Here is a 21,643-nt window from a genome sequence, read left to right on the forward strand (position 1 = left end):
TCTGTGATTCTGTGATTCTGTGAAAAGCGTTACATGTTTATGGAAGTCCAGAAAAAACAAAACCCTGTGCTTTTGTATTCTCTTAATTCTTTTTGTTTATTTTGCAGAAACAGACACAACAACAATATAGTCAATGTGGATTTAACATGTATATCAGAGAATTGCCTGAAGTCTAGGGCAAGTGTAGTTTGAGTTAGTCTGTCAAAGGCAAAGAGTGAAATGTTTGTTGTAGTTTGCTCTGCTTGGCTGGCCTTTTCTGGTGATTCTTAATTGGGGAAATGAATTCTCTGCTGCAAAATTCAGTCATTTTTGTACATGAAATAATTATGGGATGGCAATTCAGTTAATATATTCAGATGTGAAAAAAAAAAACCTTGACAATACAATCTTGAGTTGTACATCTGATACTGTTATTTGAAACTCTGCATATATATGCACAGTACATCCACAAAATATATAATCAAAGAAATTTATTTTTTGTAGGAGTCAACCAAGGTTTCTGAGTTGAATCCTAATGCAAAGGTGTGGGGAAATCATATGTTACACTTGGAAGCAAGTGGTGCCACTGATGGTAGCGTGAATAAAACGTGGGAAGAAATATCTGACCAACCTCCAGATTCTTGTAAAGAAGGTAGGAGCAAAGAGTTTCTACCTGTTGCTCAAGCAGAAGGTAAAATTCAGTGCAGAATTTTCTCAGTGTTAATTTCCTGTTAAAAAAAAAAAAGAATGCAAATATGTAAGCAGCTTTGCTTCAGATTTACTTTTAGCTATGATGTTACTGTGATTAAAAGGAATGCTTTTTGACTGTGTGTGTCATCTCTGCTGCAGGACTGGATGCCAATGGTGATGGCGACAAAAAGCATCAGAATGCAGTGCTGACAGAGCTGCAGGAGCCATCGCCAGCAGTTTCAGTGTCAGACCAGACAGATATGAACCCTTTGGCTCTCAATCATTCTGAGTATGAGTCTATGCATGAAACCACCCAGCCAGGTAAGAGAAAGCTGATATTTGCTCAGACTTGGTTTAAAAAAAGAAAACATTTTGATTTGAACAGTGAGCATCCATTGAAAAGAAGAAAAAAAAAAATCCAAACCAAACAAACTGCGCCACTTTCATTGTTCGATGTACGTGCTTTGTAAACAGACCCCAGAAAATCCTGTCTCTTTTGCCCGTGGGCTTTGACATATTTGAAAACCAGTCTTCTCCTGTTTGAGTGTAGGCCTTATGCGATACTCCACAGAATTGATCATAGGTTCTGGATATAGCTGAGTATTGTTTTCTGATATGTTATTCGAAATGTGTCTCTAGTGTAGATGTTTACATTTCGATATCTACCTGTCTAAGCTGCATGTTTGTGGTTGGATCAGGCACTGAGGTGAAATTCACATACAGTTGGGGTCTCAAGTAGTAGTGTCCATGTGTTTAAGGATCATTCTTGCACTTAAAATGCTGAAATAAGCAACAAATTCGTCTGACTTCTTTGTGTTCTTTTTTTATTAACTTTTGTTATTTTCTTCAGGGCAACTGTTAGTAACTGTAGTGTATATTAGATGGCATGTTTTAAGAAGCTTCTGGAAACTAGCAAAGAGGTGCAGCCATGCTTATATTTCACTGAAAGGGATGGAAGGTCTGCAAGATGCATGCAGGATTACTACTTGAACCGAGATGAGGGATGGGAAAGAGGAATTTGTGCTGGGTGTTTCTTGAAATTCGTGAGAGGTCTACTCCTTGTTCATTGTGCCTAGCTGATTTTATAGCTTGTATTTAAAATGACCAGGATAAGATCCATAGTAGCTGGGAATCAAGACAGCTGAAATCAGACACAGCTGTGGCATCATCCTTGCTTGTGTTGAAAGCTGAAAGTTCTCTTAGACTCTTCTACTTAAGGGTACTACTGGGGAATAATAAATGGTAACTAACTGGCAAATCAAAAATTATGTTAATGGTGCCTGGCACCCTAAAAAGGAAGTGTACCTTTCCTTAGCTTGGTGTCAGAACCTTTCAGCATGTCCTTTACGTGCCCAAAATAGTTAACTTTTAACAAGAGTCACATAGTGGTGTAAAGCAGCTGAACAGCAGGTCGGACCTGTTCCACTTGATGGCTAGTAATGTAGGTGGTCCTAACTCTGAAGTCTGATTTTTATTTTTTTAATTATTATTTTTAAAAATGCATATGATTTTTGTCTTTGCTAGCTTTTGGGCAAGGAAGAAAGAGGCGGTGGAGAAGGGAAGTAGTGGTTAGTACATGATATGTGTGTTTGTCAGGTGTTGGCATTACCTACAGCAGAATAGAACACATGAAGGACAAAACGGTGTGAGGAAATTAGAAGTTGCTTTAGGAAGAAGAAAGGTTAAGGAAAGGTGAAGAAAAGGATGAAGGTTACTGAAGAAGGGAAGGGTATAGAGGGTAATAGTTGGTGTGAAATACCATTTAAAAAACTAATTTAGATTTATGTAACATGTTACTAGATGTTTTGTAAATCTCTAAAAGCCACACTAAACTAATCTTTAAACAGTTCTCCCACTGACACCATTAGTTTACCCTCAACTGACTGCAGTATATTGGGTATAAAACTAAAATAAATGTGAAATGAGTGTTTTCATGTGATAATTTCAAAACTTCTGCATATAAGAAAAAAAATAATTTCTTCTTAACCAAGAGATTGCTAATTGATCGTACATCTGTTGTTAATTGATTGGATATCTGCTGATGTTTCATAACTCTGTTTTTGAAACTCTCTCTCCTGAATTAGTGTGTTGGGAATTTAGAGCGAGGCCAGAAGTACGAAGTGTCTCCATTATACTGCTTGCTTGCTGTATTAGTCAGCTGTATTAGTCACGGTTTAGTCAGCTAAAGACTGGTTAGTTTCCTAACTCTGGAAGACAGATATACAAGCTAACTCAGTTCAGTATTTACTTTGAGATGTGTTTGTAGCTGCTCTTCTAAAACTGCTTCAAATTTTAGATATTTGGAGAACAGAACAAGTGAAGTCAGATAAGTTTTTTTCTTTTCCGCCCTAAAAAGTGTTCCTGTGCAATTTTAGTGGGTGATGAACTAATACACAGTGAACATCTATTGAATTTGAAAATTTTTACTAGTTATGTAGCCTTTAAGAGGCATGATGGCTTGTTTAAAATATCCATTGTGTGATATAACAACTGAATTTTAAACTTAGTATTTTAATTATTAGGTGGAAACGAACAGTTGCAGCCAGAAGGTCAGGAAGATTTACGAGAATTACTGAAGAAAACACTGGAATTCTGCTTATCTAGGTATGTATATACCTAAATGTAGTGAACTGGAGTATAACAAGATCCAGTACCGAACTTGGGATGTATGTTAATATATTTAACACCTGTCACTTAAAACTGAGTGGAAAGGGTGAGAATTTGGGGGAAGTAATAATTCCAGAGTATCATATTGATATACCTCTTAAAGCTTACATGAAACGCCTGGGCCTAAAACATAAATTAGCAAATATATTGTTTTGAAATGAGAGTATTTACAAGCAATTACAGATTGGGTTAATTTTTATGACCATTACTGCCTTTTTTTTTTCCTCCAAAATAAAACAGTATTTTAAGCCATTTGGTAAGCTTTGTTTAAGCTACTGATTTTAAAATTTGCGTTGATACAAACTGGGATTTTTTTTGTAAGTGATCTGTAGATCCCTTTATATTTTAAGGATCAATTTTAAAAAAAAAAAAAAGAAAAATAAATTAAGGGCTCTGAATCATATATGTTCCAGTACAGACCGATGAAAGATCATCAAAGCAGTTTACTTGTACTTAATTATTCTCAGTGCTTGTGTCTAGATAAAAACATCCTAAACACATCATAATAACCTAGAACAGTTCCTAATCTCTATACTCCCGCATAACCAGTTACAGCAGTGGTCATTTGAAGTAATAAACTCCTAACAGAATTACATGTTTTTGGGGTGATGTGCTGCCTGAACAGGAAGATGCCAATACTGTTACACGAAGGAAGAAAAAGACAAAGTTCTCTAGGAAGTGAAATATATTAGGTGAGTGGTCTGAGGAGTTGGTGAAAATGCTGAAAACAAAATTTAGTGTAGGAATCTGCCTTCTACTGTGGGATGAGTTTTTGTCTCAAGTTTATTGGAAAAAGTTATCTGTGACATTTCCCCATTTTTTCCGTCTCTCAACAGAGAAAATCTTGCCAGTGACATGTACCTTATATCACAGATGGACAGTGATCAGTATGTGCCAATAATGACAGTAGCAAACCTTGATCACGTCAAGAAACTCAGTACTGATATGGATTTGATTGTTGAAGTGCTGAGATGTAAGTAAAAATCCCTCGATGCTAGAAAGCATTTTGGTTATTGCTGTAGGACTATTAATCTGGATTTTCAATCTTTCTTCCTTGTATTTGTTATGTGTTGCAATAAAATGCCATCCTTTTTCTGTAAAGCATTGAATAGAGCAAGCAGCTTCCAGTTTAGATCACCACAATTAGAGGACTGCAGTTTTATCAAAGCTACTTCATATTTGAGGTATTGAGTAACGATCTGTGTAAATGAGAATAGCATGAGTTTAAATTCTCAGAAAAGGCTACTGGACGTTACCCCTAACATAAGAATCAAAAAAAGAGCATGACTCAATGTGTGCCCTGGAAGAAAAAACTAATGAATTGTGATTTTCTAGGCTGGAAGAGTAGGAAGAGTGTGGAGATTTCAAGGGACATGTCTATTCCGTTTCATATGTCTGAAAGCATCCTCAGTCATCTTCTGCTTGTTTCTTAATGTTCAAAAATACTTGAAGTTTAGCACAAAAAGCTTTGTGTTGTAAAACTGTCTGCAGCATCTTTTGATGTGCAAAGCTGTTATGATTACTGACAGCTAAAATACATTTTTGTTTTTTCTCTCTTAGCATTGCCTTTAGTCCAAGTGGATGAGAAGGGAGAAAAAGTTAGGCCAAATCAGAATCGCTGTATTGTGATTTTACGTGAAGTACCTGAATCTACCCCCATTGAAGTAAGTGTTTAATGGTTCAGTGGAAAATGCTTTTCCCTTAAGATTTGGAAGTTATATTTCTTCCAGATTTCAATAAGCATATGACATTTTAGTCTACACTGTCAGTTTCTAACAGTGTTTCTAAACCTTAGTTTATTGTGTGTGTTTGGATAATAAATATATTTGATAGAATATGTCGCTCATGGGAAGACTGGTAAAACCTGTAGATCTACAGAGGGCTGAAAAACTGGCAGTGCTGTGTTAGGCAGAGATAGCATAATTTGCTTGGAGTCTGGCTTATCCATATGTACCTAGTGCTCAGCTCCTTGGATAAATAGCAAATAAAGATGATGGAAGGTAAGTCTTAGAATGGAAAATGCCACTGCTGAAGCTTGTTAAGGTAAATTACTTAAAGCCCTGCAAATGTTTCCATAATGCTGAGGGTAGAAGTGTCAGTAAGTCACTCTGCTGGCTTGTGGAGTCAGTGTGAGAGTGGAGAACTTGATTATTTGAAAGATATTCAGTGCACCTCTGATGTAGCTCGGACTATGACTAATAGAAAGATTAGAAAAAAAAAAGATTGGGCCATAGATTAAACCATCTTGAATTTTCAAAAAGGAGGAGAGGGCACAGATTCTTGATGATGGGGAGATATTTTAAGTTTCCCCTCTATTTAGTTTTACAAGGAAGAATAAAGATTCTGAAAGAGTTGCTCTCCTTGATGGTCTTCATACAAAAATAAAAAAGTACTGCAAATTAAAAATTTTAAATAAAAAAAGTGGCCTTAATAAACAGGAGTATGAAACAAAATGGTGAAAGGAATTAGAGGGAAGAAGTTAGATATGCTCTATACATAGCTTAAAAATAACAGCTGCTTTTAGATTTCTTAATGAAATGTAACCTTTCAAGGACTTCCTAGCTTTTAATATTTTAGATGGGTTTTTTTTTCTGTCATCAGTTTGTTGGGTTGAATATATTAGCACTGGGTGTTCACTCTTAAATGTTTAACAACAACAGAGTTCTGAGAAGCCTTTTTTTCCAAAGGAGATGGTCTGAAATGACTTATACATTGTGTTTAAATTTGTCAAACTGAAAAATCTAGACTTAACCTGATAGATTTAGTAGGATACATATCCTGGTGTAGCGTGGTCAGGCTTTATTTAAGCAGAAGAGTTACAAAATACTGCAAGGCCTCCCAAGTTGCATTGCTTTTTGATGCTGCTCGCCTCAACTCTGTGACAAAAATAAATAATATACAAATAGATTAAAACAAATATAAAGTCCAAGATGTGGTGTTTTTTTTCTTTTTCTCCTGTAGAAACTAAGTGATTGTTCTTGAGGTGACATAACCCTATTTCAAATATATTAATCTGTAGACAGTTGAGTTAGAGTGTATCTCCAGGTTTCTGCTGAAAGGGCGGGGTTCTTCTATGCAGTGTACACTGGGTTTTGTGTGGCTCCCTGGTTTTGGGGACAGGGAGGAACAGGTATTTTCCTATACTTGATGTCAAATGCAAGTGTCTCTCTGTGTGACCTGAGTAGCTTATCTTCCCTGAATTAAAGGGACCAGGCAACTTCTACTTGCAGTATGGCCTTAGACGGTGCTTGTTTTTAATCGTTCTAGCTAGTGGGGAGATTGTTAAGAGCTAACACTACTGCAGTTGTTCTGAAGTTCTCCATTCTGTTTTGTAAACCCAAAAGTGCTTTTTATCTATCTTTTTTGGAGTTCCAGAGTTCTGTGCTTTAAATTCATGTTTTCTTCTGTCCATCCGTCTTTTTCTCCCACCTTTTTCTCTCCCTTCTTCTCAAAACCACTTTCCTTAGGAGGTTGAAGCACTTTTCAAAGGAGATAATTTGCCTAAATTTATCAACTGTGAGTTTGCCTATAACGACAATTGGTTCATCACATTTGAATCAGAAGCCGATGCACAACAGGTAACACTATTTTTTTTTAAGCATTTTAGAATATAACAGTAAACAAGGGTGGGATAAGGGTGGATAGATGGGTCGTAACCTGTATTACAAATGTGTAACAATTGAAAAATACCCAAACTTTTAAAAACAGTAATGCTTCCCCTTAGCTATACTCAGTTATCAGTACCATAAAACATAACCCTGTAAGAGTTTTATCTTGTTCGCATGTCCTGGCTTCCTGGCCAAAGCGATGGGAACGATATTATTCCAGGACAAAGCCACCTTATTAAGTTTTTGTACTAAGAATATTTATATTTTTGATGACACATGGAAATGCTTCAGTTGGAAGAACTAAAATCTTGTTTTAATGCTTCTGAAGCGCTTCTGCAATGATAATTTAAATCTTGCTGAATGCAGATTACATATGATTGTTTTCTTTAGTCTAACATTAGCAGACACTTCAAGAATTATTGTTAGGCTTAGCCTGTCAAAACTTAGGTTTCCTTTGTTTAAATTATGTTTGACAAATTTTATAATTACTTTTTTAAAGGCTTACAGATACCTTAGAGAAGAAGTGAAAACTTTCCAAGGAAAACCAATTAAGGTAAATAGATCTTTATGGGTTTGGGGGGCATTTGTGTATATGTTGTGGTTTTTGTTGGGCTGTGTTTTCTAATGTAAATTTAAATAGTCCAATCTCAGCAGCTGTTTGACCTGGAGATGGGTTTTGAAATGTAGCATATGACACTTCTCCTTTTCCTCCTTTCTGGGAGCAGTATGCCCATCCTAGCATCAGGCCAACAGGGAAGCATTCAGCTCTTCCTACCTTCCTTGAAGGAGAAAGCAGTGACTGACAAGTGTCCAGTAAAAGGTGGAGAGCTGCTAGTTTGGACCATCCTGATTTAATTTGAAAGGCTGCTGTAATAATCTAATCTCCTTCACAGGCAAGGATAAAAGCAAAGGCAATAGCTATAAACACATTTTTGCCAAAGAATGGATACAGACCTCTGGATATGAACCTCTACACGCAGCAGCGTTACACAACATCGTTTTACTTACCTCCAGTATACAGTCCACATCAGCAGTTTCCATTGTACAGCTTGATTGGCCCACAGACCTGGTCAGCCACACACAGCTACCTTGACCCTGCATTGGTAAGTCTCTTGATTATGAAACAGTTGTATTATTTTCAAAGTTGGTGTTATTTTCTTGTGAAGTCTTGAGGTGTAGGAAGCATAAGTATCCTGAAGAGGGGAGTTTAAGATACTGATTCTTGTTGAAAAACAGTTCCTCAAAATTCTTCCTTCACATGCTGTACAAGATTAAGTACTTGAAAATTGCGTCTGGTCTCAGATTGCAATGTGGTTCTCTTCTTAACCTTTAGTTTTTGAGGCGGTTCTTTACTAAAGATTATTAATTAAGCATGACCAAAAGACATCTTTGCTAAAGACTTCTTTTAGTAATGGTTAAAAGCCTGTTTAGAAATTAAATCTTCAGAATATGTTCGTGAATACCAGAAAAAGCAATTCTGATATGTACTGAATAAACTTAATGGAATCAGATAAATAAGGAAAACTTCGTATCTTAATCGTCCATCAGGAAAATAAGTTCTAGGGTAACATGCTGAGTTACCCTGTCTGGCATGTTCTTAAAACCAAACATTTTTGTGCAGAAGTAACATCTTTTTTGGCAATAAAAATAAAAATACCTTTGCTAATAAAAAAATTAATTCACTTTTAAATTGCTTAAATTTAAAAATTTTCTTAAAGTGGCTATTGGTAAGCCTTAGAGCTGGTTTGCTAACAGTGTTTATATACTCTAATGGGACATGTGCATCCTGCAGTGCTGCTTCCACCTCCTCCTCCATTGTGACAGTCCCATCAGAATGCCCTTGGCTCCTTTTAGTCTGCCTTTGTTATCCTACAAAACCTAACATGAATATAGTTTTCTGTAATGACTGGGATATTAAGGTTGTCCTATGTGGAACCTCTTTCTCCCCTCTGTAAATGCCTCTTACTTGTGGCTAAAAGAAATGAGGGTAGCACTCCTCAAAATTAGAAGCTTTGTAAAGGTTCTTTGGCAGAGGATTAAAGTGTCCTTGAACAAACTTGAGCAAACTTCCTGTGTACCGCACAGCAAGCTAATTAAAAAGTTGGTGTGCTAAACACTTCACACACAGGGAATGCAGCCAGAGCTCTTGCAGGGGAAGGCTTTTTAAGGGTGGTGAAGAATGCAGAGGAGACAAGGTAGCATAGTGAACGATGTTATTCCAGGACAAAGCCACCTTATTAAGCAGCAATGTATGTGATTCTTCCTCTAGATAAGCTAAGACTATTGCACAGTCCTGCTGTGGGATAGTGAAGTAGCTGGATAGCGCTGGTGTAGAAGACGTAAATTAATTGGCCACAGGTTCAAGCACAGCGTAGCGTGTATCTGCCTTATGTCATCCTGGAACGTCTTGTATTCCAGAAAGCTTACTAGCCCTGGCCTTTGGGGGAAGACGTTATGAGTTTGCCAGCATTAAAGATCTCATACCTTTCATAGTAAAAACAGAAAATTAACTGTCAGAGCTTTCCCTCCCACTGTTTGGCAGCATGTTGTCATTGGTTGGCTGCATTTTGTGTACATTAATGTACTGTGATGTTTCTTGAACCTCGTATAGGAAGAGCTGTATTTGAGTAGAAATTACTAGTAAGGAGAACAGGGACCACGAGGAATGATGACACAGGAATAATTTGCATGAGGCAGGGTTGCAGTTTGCATGTGGAGACTTGCCTGCAAATGTAGCAGAATTGCTCTCCTTTGACGTTTTGGCATAAACACTAGCAGTGCTTTGTCTCTTGTCTAATTTGAGGTTAAGTACACCCAGGAGTGTGGGCACACAGTTTTAGTTCTGAAACCTAGAATATGGCAACGCATGTCCTAAAAATACTAAAGCTACCTACTTCTTCGTATCAAGTGTTTAATAGTATCTTGCTTGTGTTAAAAAAACAAGTGTACTTTTGATGAGCTGGATGACTTCTGTGGAGAAACAAATTGATGCTTTTGGTATTATTAGAAAATGAAAATGACTTTTTTTTTCCCTCCAAAAATGTCACCCATCCTTGTAAAGAAAGAAAGAGAAGGTCAATATTGCCAGTGCACTTGTAAACAACAAGTTCAACTTGTTTTCTGTTTTCCTTAGTATGTCCAATGTCTTTTCATTATTCACGTTCAGTAGTTGCTTACTAGCTTTGATTGAATTTAACAGCAAGTTATAACTATGAAAGCAGAAAGCACTTCAAAGCAGTATTTCAATGCAACTTTGTTCCTAAAATAGCTTTATTAAACTCCTGTGGCCTATTTGTGGAGTCTGAGGTAGCATTCGCTGTCATGTGTGCTAGGTTAGACTAACAGAAGTTTGGCATGACAGCTCTGGTGTTACATTTTATTTTTCATTGATTAGTGATTTGCTTTAACTTTTTCAAGAAAGGTTAAACAAATTTAAAGATACCTTTATAGGAAACAGTCTTAATTCCAGCTATTTCTTATCATTTAAGTAAGTGTGGAGGGAGTGCTACATAGAAGTCTTACTGTTCTGCATTTTAGTTATTTTCAGGGGGAGAAGACAAGCAAGCATTTGCTGTTGCTAGTAATAACATTTCCTAAATGAAAGTCATTCATACGTTTAAGAAAAAAAGAAATTGTGCTGGTGAGGTTGGAGAAATTAATATGAACATACTTTGAATGCTGAGATACTGTGTTAATACAAGACATTGATATGCACCCACCTCAAGAAATCTTTTGCTAATGTTGCTGCTTTGGGCAACAAGAGAGTAATTCATGTGTAGAAGAAGGTGGTAAAATGGGAAAAGAATCAGAGTTCCACTTAATATCCACTTATTCTTTAGGCTTTACTTAGGTGTCACGTGGAAGATAAGTAGAATGAGGAACTATAAATAATTTTTTTTTCTTTTTAAGGTGGGATTTGCATATATATTATATAAGAAAAACAATTATAGGTTGTGCAGATTAGAGACTCTTTGACAAAGAAGTATCTCTGTACTCTGAAGTCATGCATACTATGGTGTGAAATAGAAGGAGCATTACTTAACTTACAGCCAAGAACTTGATGTTTTTCAGTCCTCTTAAAAAATTACCAGAACTTGAATATGTGTAGTTGCTCTCCTCTCAAAAAATAGCATTTTATAAGTTGGTTACAAGCCACTGGAAAAATGCTCTATGGCATTTTTTGAGCCACTTTTAAGTACTGTCCTGCATAGAATGAGATAAAATATGGATTTAAGAAAAAATAGTATTCAGTCTGTTCATAATTACGAGCATGCGATATATTCTTTAGGTAACACCATTTCCAAATACCGGATTTATCAATGGGTTCACATCTCCAACCTTCAAGCCTGCTGCTTCTCCTCTGACTACACTCAGACAATATCCTCCCAGGAACAGGCAAGTTCAACCATCTTTTAACAGTATACATACTATTTTATTATCTGGCATGTGTGGTTTTAATCTGCTTATTTTAGTAACACCAGCTAACTTGAGAATACTTGTGAAATTGAACCTGATGCAAGGTTAAGTGAGGCCGAAGGGCAGATAGTGCTGCTGCTGTTAGTGGATGGACTGTTTCTAAGTGTAAATGGACTGTCTGGAAGCTGAGAGCTTGTCTGTTCCATGATTTAGGGTATTCAGATGAAATATTCTGAATGATGGCACGTGATCAGCAGGATTATTCATGTAGTATTTTCAATTTCAAGTAGTTTTTAGTAAAGCTATAGTTGAAAATAGATAGCGAAAAGGTTAATTTTGATAGTTCACATGACCTGTTAAATATTTTTCATTCTTATAAATGAAATGTTCAATGAAGGACTAAAGATCTTGCTTCTTCTGAATTCTGTCTGTAGTCGTAGGCCTCAGAAGATCTCTCATACGTAGTATGTATGTTGAAATGACTTTTGAATTTGTAGGAATCCTAGCAAGTCTCATATACGACATACAATACCCAGTGCAGAAAGGGGACCTGGGCTTCTAGACAGTCCTACAATATTCAACTTTTCTGCTGATCGTTTAATCAATGGCGTCAGGAGTCCACAGACGCGGCAGCCGGGACAAAACAGGACACGGATGCAGAATGCCAGTACGAGTTACACCAAGAGGGAAGTAGGAACCGGACGGATGGAACAGACCAGTGTTGACTCGTCTCCTGGACTAGGTAGAGGAAGGTGAGTGTGCTCTGTAGTTGTCTTCTGAACAACCCATTATTGGTGCTTCTAAACTACTTTTCGTAAAGAGGTGTGGTACTAGTACTGCTCTCATTATGATTTTAAACTGAGACTGTCTCTCCTCAAAGCTAAAATCTTGGAAGGTACTTAAGAGAAAATCCTAAATACAGAAAAATGTGAAGTGGTATTGCATACTTTGCTAGCAAATGTAAATCATTAATGGCAACTGATGAACAATTTGCATCAATAAGATCTAATCCTCTGTCCTTTCTTTGTCTGTTGTAAGCAAGTTTTTGCACATTATTCATTTGACTTTAATGAAGCAGTTCTGTCCATTCTGTTGTTCAACAGTGTAGATTGTGCACTTGAACCTGTAGTAGCAGTGCTCACTGTTAATTTTTTTCAGTTGAAAGATGAGAATTTTGCCCCAATTGGACATTTACAACAATAAAGATGACAGATTGGTATGGAGGGAGAAAAAAGGATTACATGCACCTAAGAAAACTATTGTTATGCAGTTTAAAAATAAGAAAAAAAAACAACAACCCTACCTGGGAGGCTGAAAATCGATGGCACCAATGTTAATGTGAGAATTTAGCAGGCTTGTTTTGGAATTTTTTAAAAATACAGTACAGTTCTAATTGCTTTATAAAAGTACTGTGCAGCTTTGTTTAATGATGGCTATTTGTGTCTCCGAGGAAGTCACATTTCAAGTGATGTACTGAATTGGAAGATAAGTCTTTTGCAGATGGTCCTGTATTAGACTTGTATTGTATCATTGCAAAATTAAGTGGGGATTTTGTGCAAGGATTGTAATACTTTTCAAAATCTAATTTGACAAATTGTGTTATAGTGGATGAAAGTATGATTAAGCACACAGAAAACAAGATTGTTCAAACTGTAGGCTACAGAAATGTACAGGAATAGTCAGTACTTAGATTTATATTTTCATGTTTCTGTATTGAATACATTTAGAATATTCAAAGTCAAAAAAGAAAACTTAGAAAATACATTGAAACTGAGTTGGAAGGCATTGCAAATTTTAAACTGCTGCTTGGAGGGGCTTTACCTGAAGCAGGGCTGTGGGGGGAGAACTACTGAAAATGTTTTGGAGGAACATTACCTGAGTTGAAAATAGTTATCCCTATTTCAAAAGTTACATAGGTAACAAAAAAAAAGTCTAAAACCTTTATTTTGGATATAGAAAGATTTTGTCTAAGCCTTATATGTAACTGGCACTGTGAGACGCTTTTAAGGCAGGAATTGTTTGAAACCAGTGTATTTTTATACTGACTTCTGTAAGATCCGTGCCTTTATTTTAGTGAGAGCTTGCTAGAAATTTTCCCTAAAACATTTTTTTAATAACCTGTCTAGAGTGAAGATGGATGAAATAGCAATTTTAATTCATTTTTCCTGTTTTCACCAGCTGTGTTCCATTCATTTATAACCAATGTTCTAATAACTACTTTCTTTCCCTTAGGAAAAACTCATATGGTTATCGAAAGAAAAGGGAGGACAAGTTTACAGTGAGTGTTCATGATCATATTAATCTATAACAAAAGTAGGGTAACAAGGCAGTAGTACGGATATTATGTGGAGTAGCAGGTGAGATAAGTTATTGCACAAGCAATTGTATGTCACAGTTGACTGAAGACAGCAGCTCATTAGATTCACATGAGTTTACTGCATTCGGGTATCAGAGAAGTTTGTCCGTTAATGCAGAAGTCAGTAAAAAGTTACAATAACTCTTTTATAGTAGTAAAAAATTTCCATCTTAGTGTTACTTTGTCAGCATGCCAGTGTTCACATTCGGGGCAAAGCTGAAGTTCAAAACACTTGATAACTTGATTATTGTTCATATAAATGTTGAAGAACATTTTGTAGATTCACATGTCATAATGTATGGCTAGAATGTTAGTTATTAAGTGGTCAGTTCTATTTCTTAAAAGCCTCTGCAAGTACCACTTGGTAAGAGTATACTAACATTATTGAAATATTACAGTTTTAGTCAACTTAAATTCAAGTTGAATACCTAAATAGCTTTAATACTTGAAATGGCTGGACTAGACATTGTGTAGAAGAAAGAAAATGTAAATTTTTTTGTAGGACTTAAGGTTTGATTTGATAAAACCAGACACTTTTTTGCAATTAATTTTTGCCACGCATTGCATGTTCTTGAAGTTGAACTGGATTATTTCTGTATTCATGTTACAATTGCAAAGTAACCCCACTGCATGATTCATAACACTTTCTAAAAGGTCTGTAATCGTTGTATTTGAGACTCCTGCTGTTGAGTAGCCTTATGGGACTTGGATAAAGGAACATCAAGGTTTGGAAAGTATAAAATCACGAGTCACTCCTTCCCTTTGGTTGCTTTTAGTTCTTGTCAAACTTCTCCAAAGCTCAGTGAGATCTAATTACATGTAGGATTCTCAATACTTCTTTCTTTTGCCCTTTCAAAACTGCTTGAATTTTTAGCTTGATGTTTTCCTATCAACATTTTTTTATTTGAAAGACCAAGAGAATGGTACAGGTTAGGTGTATAAGTGAGTGGCTGGAGCAAAAGGACACACTCACTGAGCCAGAGAGGCTCTTCTGACTCAGCTGCCTTTAAAGGCTATTCTAACTTTGAATGTAAAACTGGTAGACATTACTTTGGAGACGCAGGGTTCCCTTCTCTCAGCAGCAGGCTTTAATGGCAGCCTGCGCAGCCAGGTTCCTTCTTGTCTCTTCTGGCCTGTGAATCTTTAGTCTATACTAAAGTGCCGTGATGCAGCATGAACAGAAGTGAGAGCTGCTTGCACACCCACAGCTGGGTAGATTGGGAAGGAGCATACTCTGAAGTGATAGATTAAATTTTGACCCCTTTAGACTGTGGAAGTAATTGAATTCAGGATCCTGTTTCTTGTGTGATGGTGTAGTGATTAGGTAGTGTACATAGCACATCCCTACAGCCAGTTGCATTTGAATGGAGTGATGATGTCTTTTTTTTTTCAAGGAAAAATTATAGAGAGTGTGCATGCTTGCATGAGAAAATCTGATGAAAAAGGTTCATGCTCTGTGTCTGAGGCTGTAGACATAAACCAATTACTCAACTTGTCATAGTAAGTTGACTTGAGAAATTTTATGCAGTTGGCAGCTTAAAATCCAATTAAGTCCTCCCTGGTCTCACCAATTTAAAATGTTGATGCTACTTGTCTCTTAATATGTTAGGGCTTTTTTAGGACTCATCTGTATGACTTAAAATGTTCGTAACAAATATAAAAGCGTTATTTGTTGCAGGACTTCAGTCCCATCTAAGAAAACTTAAGTGCTGTGATTTGAAAAACTGTTCTTAAAAAAAAAAAAAGAGGTTGTTCCTCTTGCAGTTTGAGCTGGATAAGTATAGTCTCTCTCCATGACCCTTTGACAGGTCATCTCACTTCTATTTTTGGAGGTTTGCAGCCTCCATTGCTGCAGCATGCTTAAACTATGTTCTGGGAGGTAATGCTGGGTCAATAGCAGTCCTAGGAGTTGCAGTTGTTCTTGCCTCCGTATGCATTCTTTTCCTACTTCCCTCCTGACATGCTTATTTTGACATAAACTGTAATTTGTGAAAAGACCTCAGGGGTGGTTTTGTATCTATTGCTCTTCATGAGGAGGGGAAAAAATGTAAGTAAAGCAACACCTTTCTGTCCAGAAGCATTGTTCTCACATTGACCATCTTGGCTATATACACATAAATATTTTCCTTTTCAGAATAGGAATTGTCTCAAAGATTGCTTTGCATTTGGTATTCTGCAGCAGGGATCATCTTAGTGCAGGCCTGAGCTCAGTCATGAAACAGTTATTTCTTTGTTGACGTGACGTAGATGAAGTTAATGGGTAACTCCAGTTAAAGCATAATTACAAAAGCAATTTTTATTTTTTCAGTGTAAATAGAATTTAGCTTTGCAAATCCTTACAAGTGGTCCTTCCAAGTGATCTTTAACTGTGGTATTCTAAACTCCTGAACTGCTGTCTGTAGTGCAGAATAGTTGCTTTTAGCCCGCTGATGTGTGTTTCCCTGGGACACTGTTTTTCTTCTTTGATTTAGTTAGAAAAATTCTGTTTCAAAAATAGTTTTGACATTTATCTTTGCATTTTTATGAGGTGATTGTATCAATTCATATTAATTAGGTGAAAATTGCTATTGTCTACAATACATGCAAGGCATGCTGTGTTGACATTTCTTAATATATCTGAACACGATAAAAGATTCTTGTTGACTCCTGTCTTTCACTTGGAATGTTACCAACTGCACGTAAACAGACTTTGTATTTTCATTATATTGTGGTATCTAAACCAGTCTGTTTCCCTTTCTATGTCAACAATGTAAGAGTCCATCCTGAAGGAAGGGTCATCAAGAAGACTTTTGTTACTATACCAGTATCACTAAAGCTTATGCATGTGAAATTCTTAGGGATGCGTAAGCCATCCCATTTAAATAATAGTTAAGTATTTTAAGGGAAACAGTGGAAATTGGTAGTGTGTGTTTTTCTTGGGAAGCGGGATGGGGGAGGCCTCTCTAGGGCCTCACAGATACAAATCAAATGCAAAATACAGTTTAGAGTCCTATGTCTTTCTTTTTCGTCATCCAGTGTAGTGACTTCAACATGTTATTTCTATTCCAGAGAGGCCAAACACAGTCTCCACCACCCCCAAAGCCTCCATCTCCTAGCTTTGAATTGGGTTTGTCTAGCTTTCCTCCATTACCTGGGGCTGCTGGCAATTTAAAGACTGAAGACCTTTTTGAAAACAGACTGTCCAATGTGGTAATAGGAACGTCAAAAGAACGAGTGAGTAGCCAGTCTTCACTTTTGTTGGGAAAACAAAGAATTGCATACCTCGTGTTTTCAGATTCAGTGGCTTATATGTAGAAGAAGCTTGTGGTTTTACATGGGTCATGAGAAATGCTTTTAAAAAAAACAGCTGTCAAATAATGTGCTGCTGCCTTCTTCACTTATATTTTAGAATTTGTTGGATATTCCCTTTGAAATGGTGTGAAATATGATCACCAGTGTAAATAGAGGTTAATAGCAGAGATTAGAAAATATGCTCTTAGCCTTTTGTAATTGCCTCAGGCTTTTTGATAGACTCAGGTGGAAAAATAGATGATAAATTTTCTTCCTGTTTGAAAGTCAGGCTTCTGAGTTGTGTGTAAAACCCTTTAAAGTGACAAAGATGAACTTCTAAGCACAGAAAAATAAAGAAGCTGCCTACTAATCTCAGTACACTAGGCATCATAACTGGAACAAGAACTGTTACCAAAACCAGCTGGATCCCAGTGTTATCTTGTCATATTGCTTGGAAAGTTAAAAATATACCAGAATGATTTGGCAACTGCTGCTCTGTTGATGTAGTAGACATGCAGTTGAAAATTAACGTTCAGTAGCTGTTCATAGATTTCATTCTTAGATTTCATGCCATGTGTGAGTGACAGTATATTCTCCTCCATCAAGACTCATATAACCCTGTGCTCTATGCAACAGTCTAGGCCATAGAAGTCTACATGTCTCCTGCAAGTGGTAATAGGGACAACTACATTCCAGGGTTGCATTTAGGGGGAATGTGCTGGACATGCTGTGCCATGATAAGAGCACTTACTGTCAGCCAGTAGTCCAGATTGTAATCTTGGACAAGATTTATCTGGTTTTAAAGTATTTTACCTCTATTATTCCTGAAGTGGGTTTTGGCTATCATATTGCAGGTTTTAAATACAATTCCAGCGCTCACTACTGATACTGCTGCTGAAAAGCCATTGCTCCTCCCATTACAAATCTAGTACTAGCTTTGCACTGTACCTATTGTAAAGAGCTTGCACTTCTGCCCTATAAAGGCAGTCTTAATATGGTCAGGCACAGAGTTTTTACAATGGTGCGATATACTGTCACATTTAAAAGCTTCCTTTGATTTCCCAATTTCCTTTTCTGGCTTGCATGAGTTAGTCTGTACCATTGTGTGGGGGACTGCGCTGTCTTTCCTTGTTGGCATTAATAAGATAACAGCAACTGGCTGCAAAGAGCAGTTGTGTTCTAATACAAAGGTGTTTGAGTTAACATTAGAATCTTGCCAATGTATACAGGCTGCTTTTCAGCTCAGTCTCAGTGTTTTTTCATGTCACCTGCTGTAGAGTTACAAAGCGCTGAAGCAGAGTTGCACAGTGCTACTCTTGTTTTATAGATGGACAAGTCGAGTGTACAGAAGCTGAGTGGACTTAGGTTGTGTAGTTTCTGACAGTTGTTATCCAGTCATCATAGCTTTGTGCTCTTTGCTTTGTAGTGCTCTTCTAGATGTACCTCGGGGTAATGGCAGGTGTTAATCATCCAACATTGTCTAACTAGGGAGCTGCAGCGCTGTCAGATCAGGGGCTGAATGTTTTGGGCTGGGAACAGCGCTTGCACATCTGCTTGACTTGAAGCTATTCATGCTTAACCATGTACCTACAAGTTTTGATGAACTTGGGCCTGAACGCTCAGCAACTTGCAATTTCAAGCCTTTGTACACACTATTATAGTGAGTAAAACTATAGAAGTGGTTCTTTTATTTCTAAACATCCACCTTTTATGGTTTTACTTCGAGTAAGATTAGGCTCAGATCTACTGCAATAATCTGTGCTGGCTGATTTCCAACAGAATATGAAGAACATAACTCCTTTTAAATGAGGGTCATATCCTAGTTTGCAAAAACTTTTTTTTTTAAGGTTAGAGTTTTTTAGCACCAGCTATTGGGATGATGCAGAGTTAGAGCTTTGAAGAAGACAGTTCATGGTGCATAACCCTAGGAGACTTCTGTCTTAATAGGCTAACTGTGGTTAGGTGAACTGACACAAAGCCTACTTTGTCACCAGCAGGTACAAAATTCCCAGGTTGAAAGAAGTGATTTAGTCATCCACATATATCTTAAAGGGAGCTAAGCTTCCAAATTTTTGGGAATGAGCCACAATGTGTGATTTGTCTGTTTCTAAATAATTTTAAAGGAAAAAACTTGTTACAGTACCTTTATTGGATCATTCTATATCTTCCTATAGTTAATTTAGCCTTATAAATTAACATGTAAACTGTTTCCTCATTGTGTTAATTTTCAGGCAAACCATATTAATTGGATATTATGATTGCCTTTCTGTGCCTTTTTTTCCTCCTTCAGAACATTAATGTGGATGCAAGTACAAACACTATTCCGTCGGGAGTTCCTCGAGAGCCATTGTTGCCAGTTTCTTCTACATTGCCCAGGACGTTTGAAAGGTCTCCTTCGCCATCCCAGTCTTCTGAGTAAGCACTTAATTACATGGCTATAATTATCCTGCTCTGAATCATGTTGCGTTTTCTCTCACCAGAAGGCTGTAAATAGCTATTAAAATCTCAATCAATGAAAGAAATAATATTTTGTTGTCTATTGTACTTGTAGTAAAGGCAATAAAGCTTGATTTATCAACAGTATCATAATAGCAATTCAGTCATAGTAGTCATACAGCAGACAAAAGTTTAGTGTTGTTTCAGCCTGCAAGTATTTAAAAGTTTAATGAATACCTTACTATCTTGTATTTAGATAGCTTTGAAGCACAGAGAGTAAACCCACGATCCTCTGAGCAGTGCTGTTGTCCATACAATAAAGTTAGTTTTCAGTAAGAATTTTTTTAGAACCTGCAAATCAAATTGAGGTGTTTGAGTATAAGGGAGTAAGGTAACTGAATAACCAAATGCTATCAGAATGTCACAAATTACAGGTAGTGTCAAGTTCCACAGGAATATATTTTCTTAATTTGGTAGCATTTTTAAATGCGATGTTAGTCATAATGTGCTGGGCAAATTACAGCTATAAGTTCTTATAGTCATACTCAAAGTTTTAGACTCATTATTAGATCACTTATCTGTCCTGAAATTTCACCTTTCATGAACCTTGCTTCCTACTCGATTCTTACAGGGAATCCAAGGTTGTGGATAAACAGCAGAGAGAGATACAGAGTACGGAAAGGCTTTCTTCTTCCACACTCAGCACCGCATGTAAATCGGTACAAGTCAATGGGGCTGCCATAGTAAGTGACCTTATTACTTCACTTTCTCTTAATGATCCCGTTTGCATTTAACAGAATATTGCTTCCTTTGCTTCCCAGTGTTGCTTAGTCACATGAGCCCAGCATCCTTAAATTTGCATGTTGGTGGTCTCATGATTACTTGCATGATAAAATTATGCAATTAACAGTGCAAAAGAATTCAAGGTAACTTGGTGAATGGTAACTCTTTATCTGAGTTCTCTTCTTGGTAGTATCTTTGAGGTAAAGGCTACATCTGTTGATATTTAAACCAGAGTATTCATTGTCTTTCAGCTCGTTTAGTTTCCTGGAATCAGAAGTATTTTGCCCTATCATAGTTCCCCATTTTTCTGGCATACTGTTTTGCATTTTATCGTGAAACTTATTGTCTGTACAGCTTCTGTAAACTTCATCACTCAAACCATCATCTGTATATTTTAGCACAGCAGGCTTTTGGGACAAAGACTTTACCTTTTTTGTTCATAAAAGTAAACTATTTTTCCTCAGGATGCTTTAATTCTGCTGTCCTGTCTGCTTTCAATTTCACAGGAACTGAGAAAACCTAGTTATGCAGAAATCTGCCAGAGAACAACTAAGGATCCTCCTACATTGCAACCCCAGAAAGAACAGAAGCCAAACACTGTAGCATGTGGGAAAGAAGAAAGAAAGACCACAGAAACAATAGAGAAAAACAGAGAACCTCCTCCTGCAAAGTCACATCCTGGACAACCCAAAGACCAGAGGAGACAGTCAGGACGCAGATCATCCCCTCCAGCCGTTGGCAAACGCTTAAATAAAGAACAGAGTACCCCTCCAAAATCTCCTCAGTGAAACTAACAACTGGGAGGGATTTGAAAAGAGGTCTGCTTCCCACAAATTAAACCCATGTTCCCACTAAGATACCTGAGAATGAGTTGCTGGTTAGGAGCTTGCAGTGATACTAGGCATATAAATGCCTGAAAGTTATTTTTCTGTGGAATACTTTTTCCCCTCTTGAACAAACATTCTATTTTTTCTGGATATTTCTGGATAGTTGTTCTGAACCTTACATTTAGGTTGGTGCTTAATTGGAGGTGAAGCTTAGTGTGATTATTTTTTTTCAAGATGTAAAATATTTATCTTTAAAAAAAAATCAACTTTTTATTAAGCCTCTCTGTGGCTGTGTGAGTGCAAGCTCTGTATAGTGAGTTTTTTCTAAACTGTTAAGCGGAAACGTGCTGCTGCAATATTTTTAATAAACTGGTCTGCAAGTACATATCTAAAGTGTCCAAAAGAATGATAACGGCAGCTAGTGTGTAGAGTGCAAGGAAGTAGATATATTTTACGAAGTAGTATGTGACCTTGATTTTTTTTTTATTGGGCTGCTGTACTAAATGTCAGCAAATGAACTTGCACTTTTAGGTTAAACAAGTAGTTGTTTCTAGCGTTTTTAAAAAATTAATCTTTTTTGGATGTTTTGCACACACAAAATGAATCCTACA

The 21,643-nt window shown here is 36.9% G+C and overlaps 1 protein-coding gene across 1 annotated transcript; it reads left to right on the top strand.

The window, feature by feature from the left end:
• Positions 1 to 107: 107 nt before the first annotated feature.
• LARP4B (La ribonucleoprotein domain family, member 4B) lies at positions 108 to 21,108 on the top strand (the record flags this gene model as incomplete). Its single annotated transcript, XM_010077651.1, has 16 exons — positions 108 to 177; positions 484 to 631; positions 829 to 990; positions 3,192 to 3,273; positions 4,173 to 4,309; positions 4,897 to 5,000; positions 6,804 to 6,914; positions 7,444 to 7,497; positions 7,838 to 8,047; positions 11,233 to 11,339; positions 11,858 to 12,112; positions 13,593 to 13,638; positions 16,765 to 16,929; positions 19,277 to 19,401; positions 20,054 to 20,165; positions 20,712 to 21,108. Coding segments are annotated over 16 exons (2,170 nt in total), but the record flags the coding sequence as incomplete, so codon positions are not given.
• Between the last annotated feature and the right edge of the window lie 535 nt (positions 21,109 to 21,643).

The sequence above is a fragment of the Pterocles gutturalis genome, unplaced genomic scaffold, assembly GCF_000699245.1.
Source record: "Pterocles gutturalis isolate BGI_N339 unplaced genomic scaffold, ASM69924v1 scaffold5363, whole genome shotgun sequence".
Taxonomy (NCBI): domain Eukaryota; kingdom Metazoa; phylum Chordata; class Aves; order Pterocliformes; family Pteroclidae; genus Pterocles; species Pterocles gutturalis.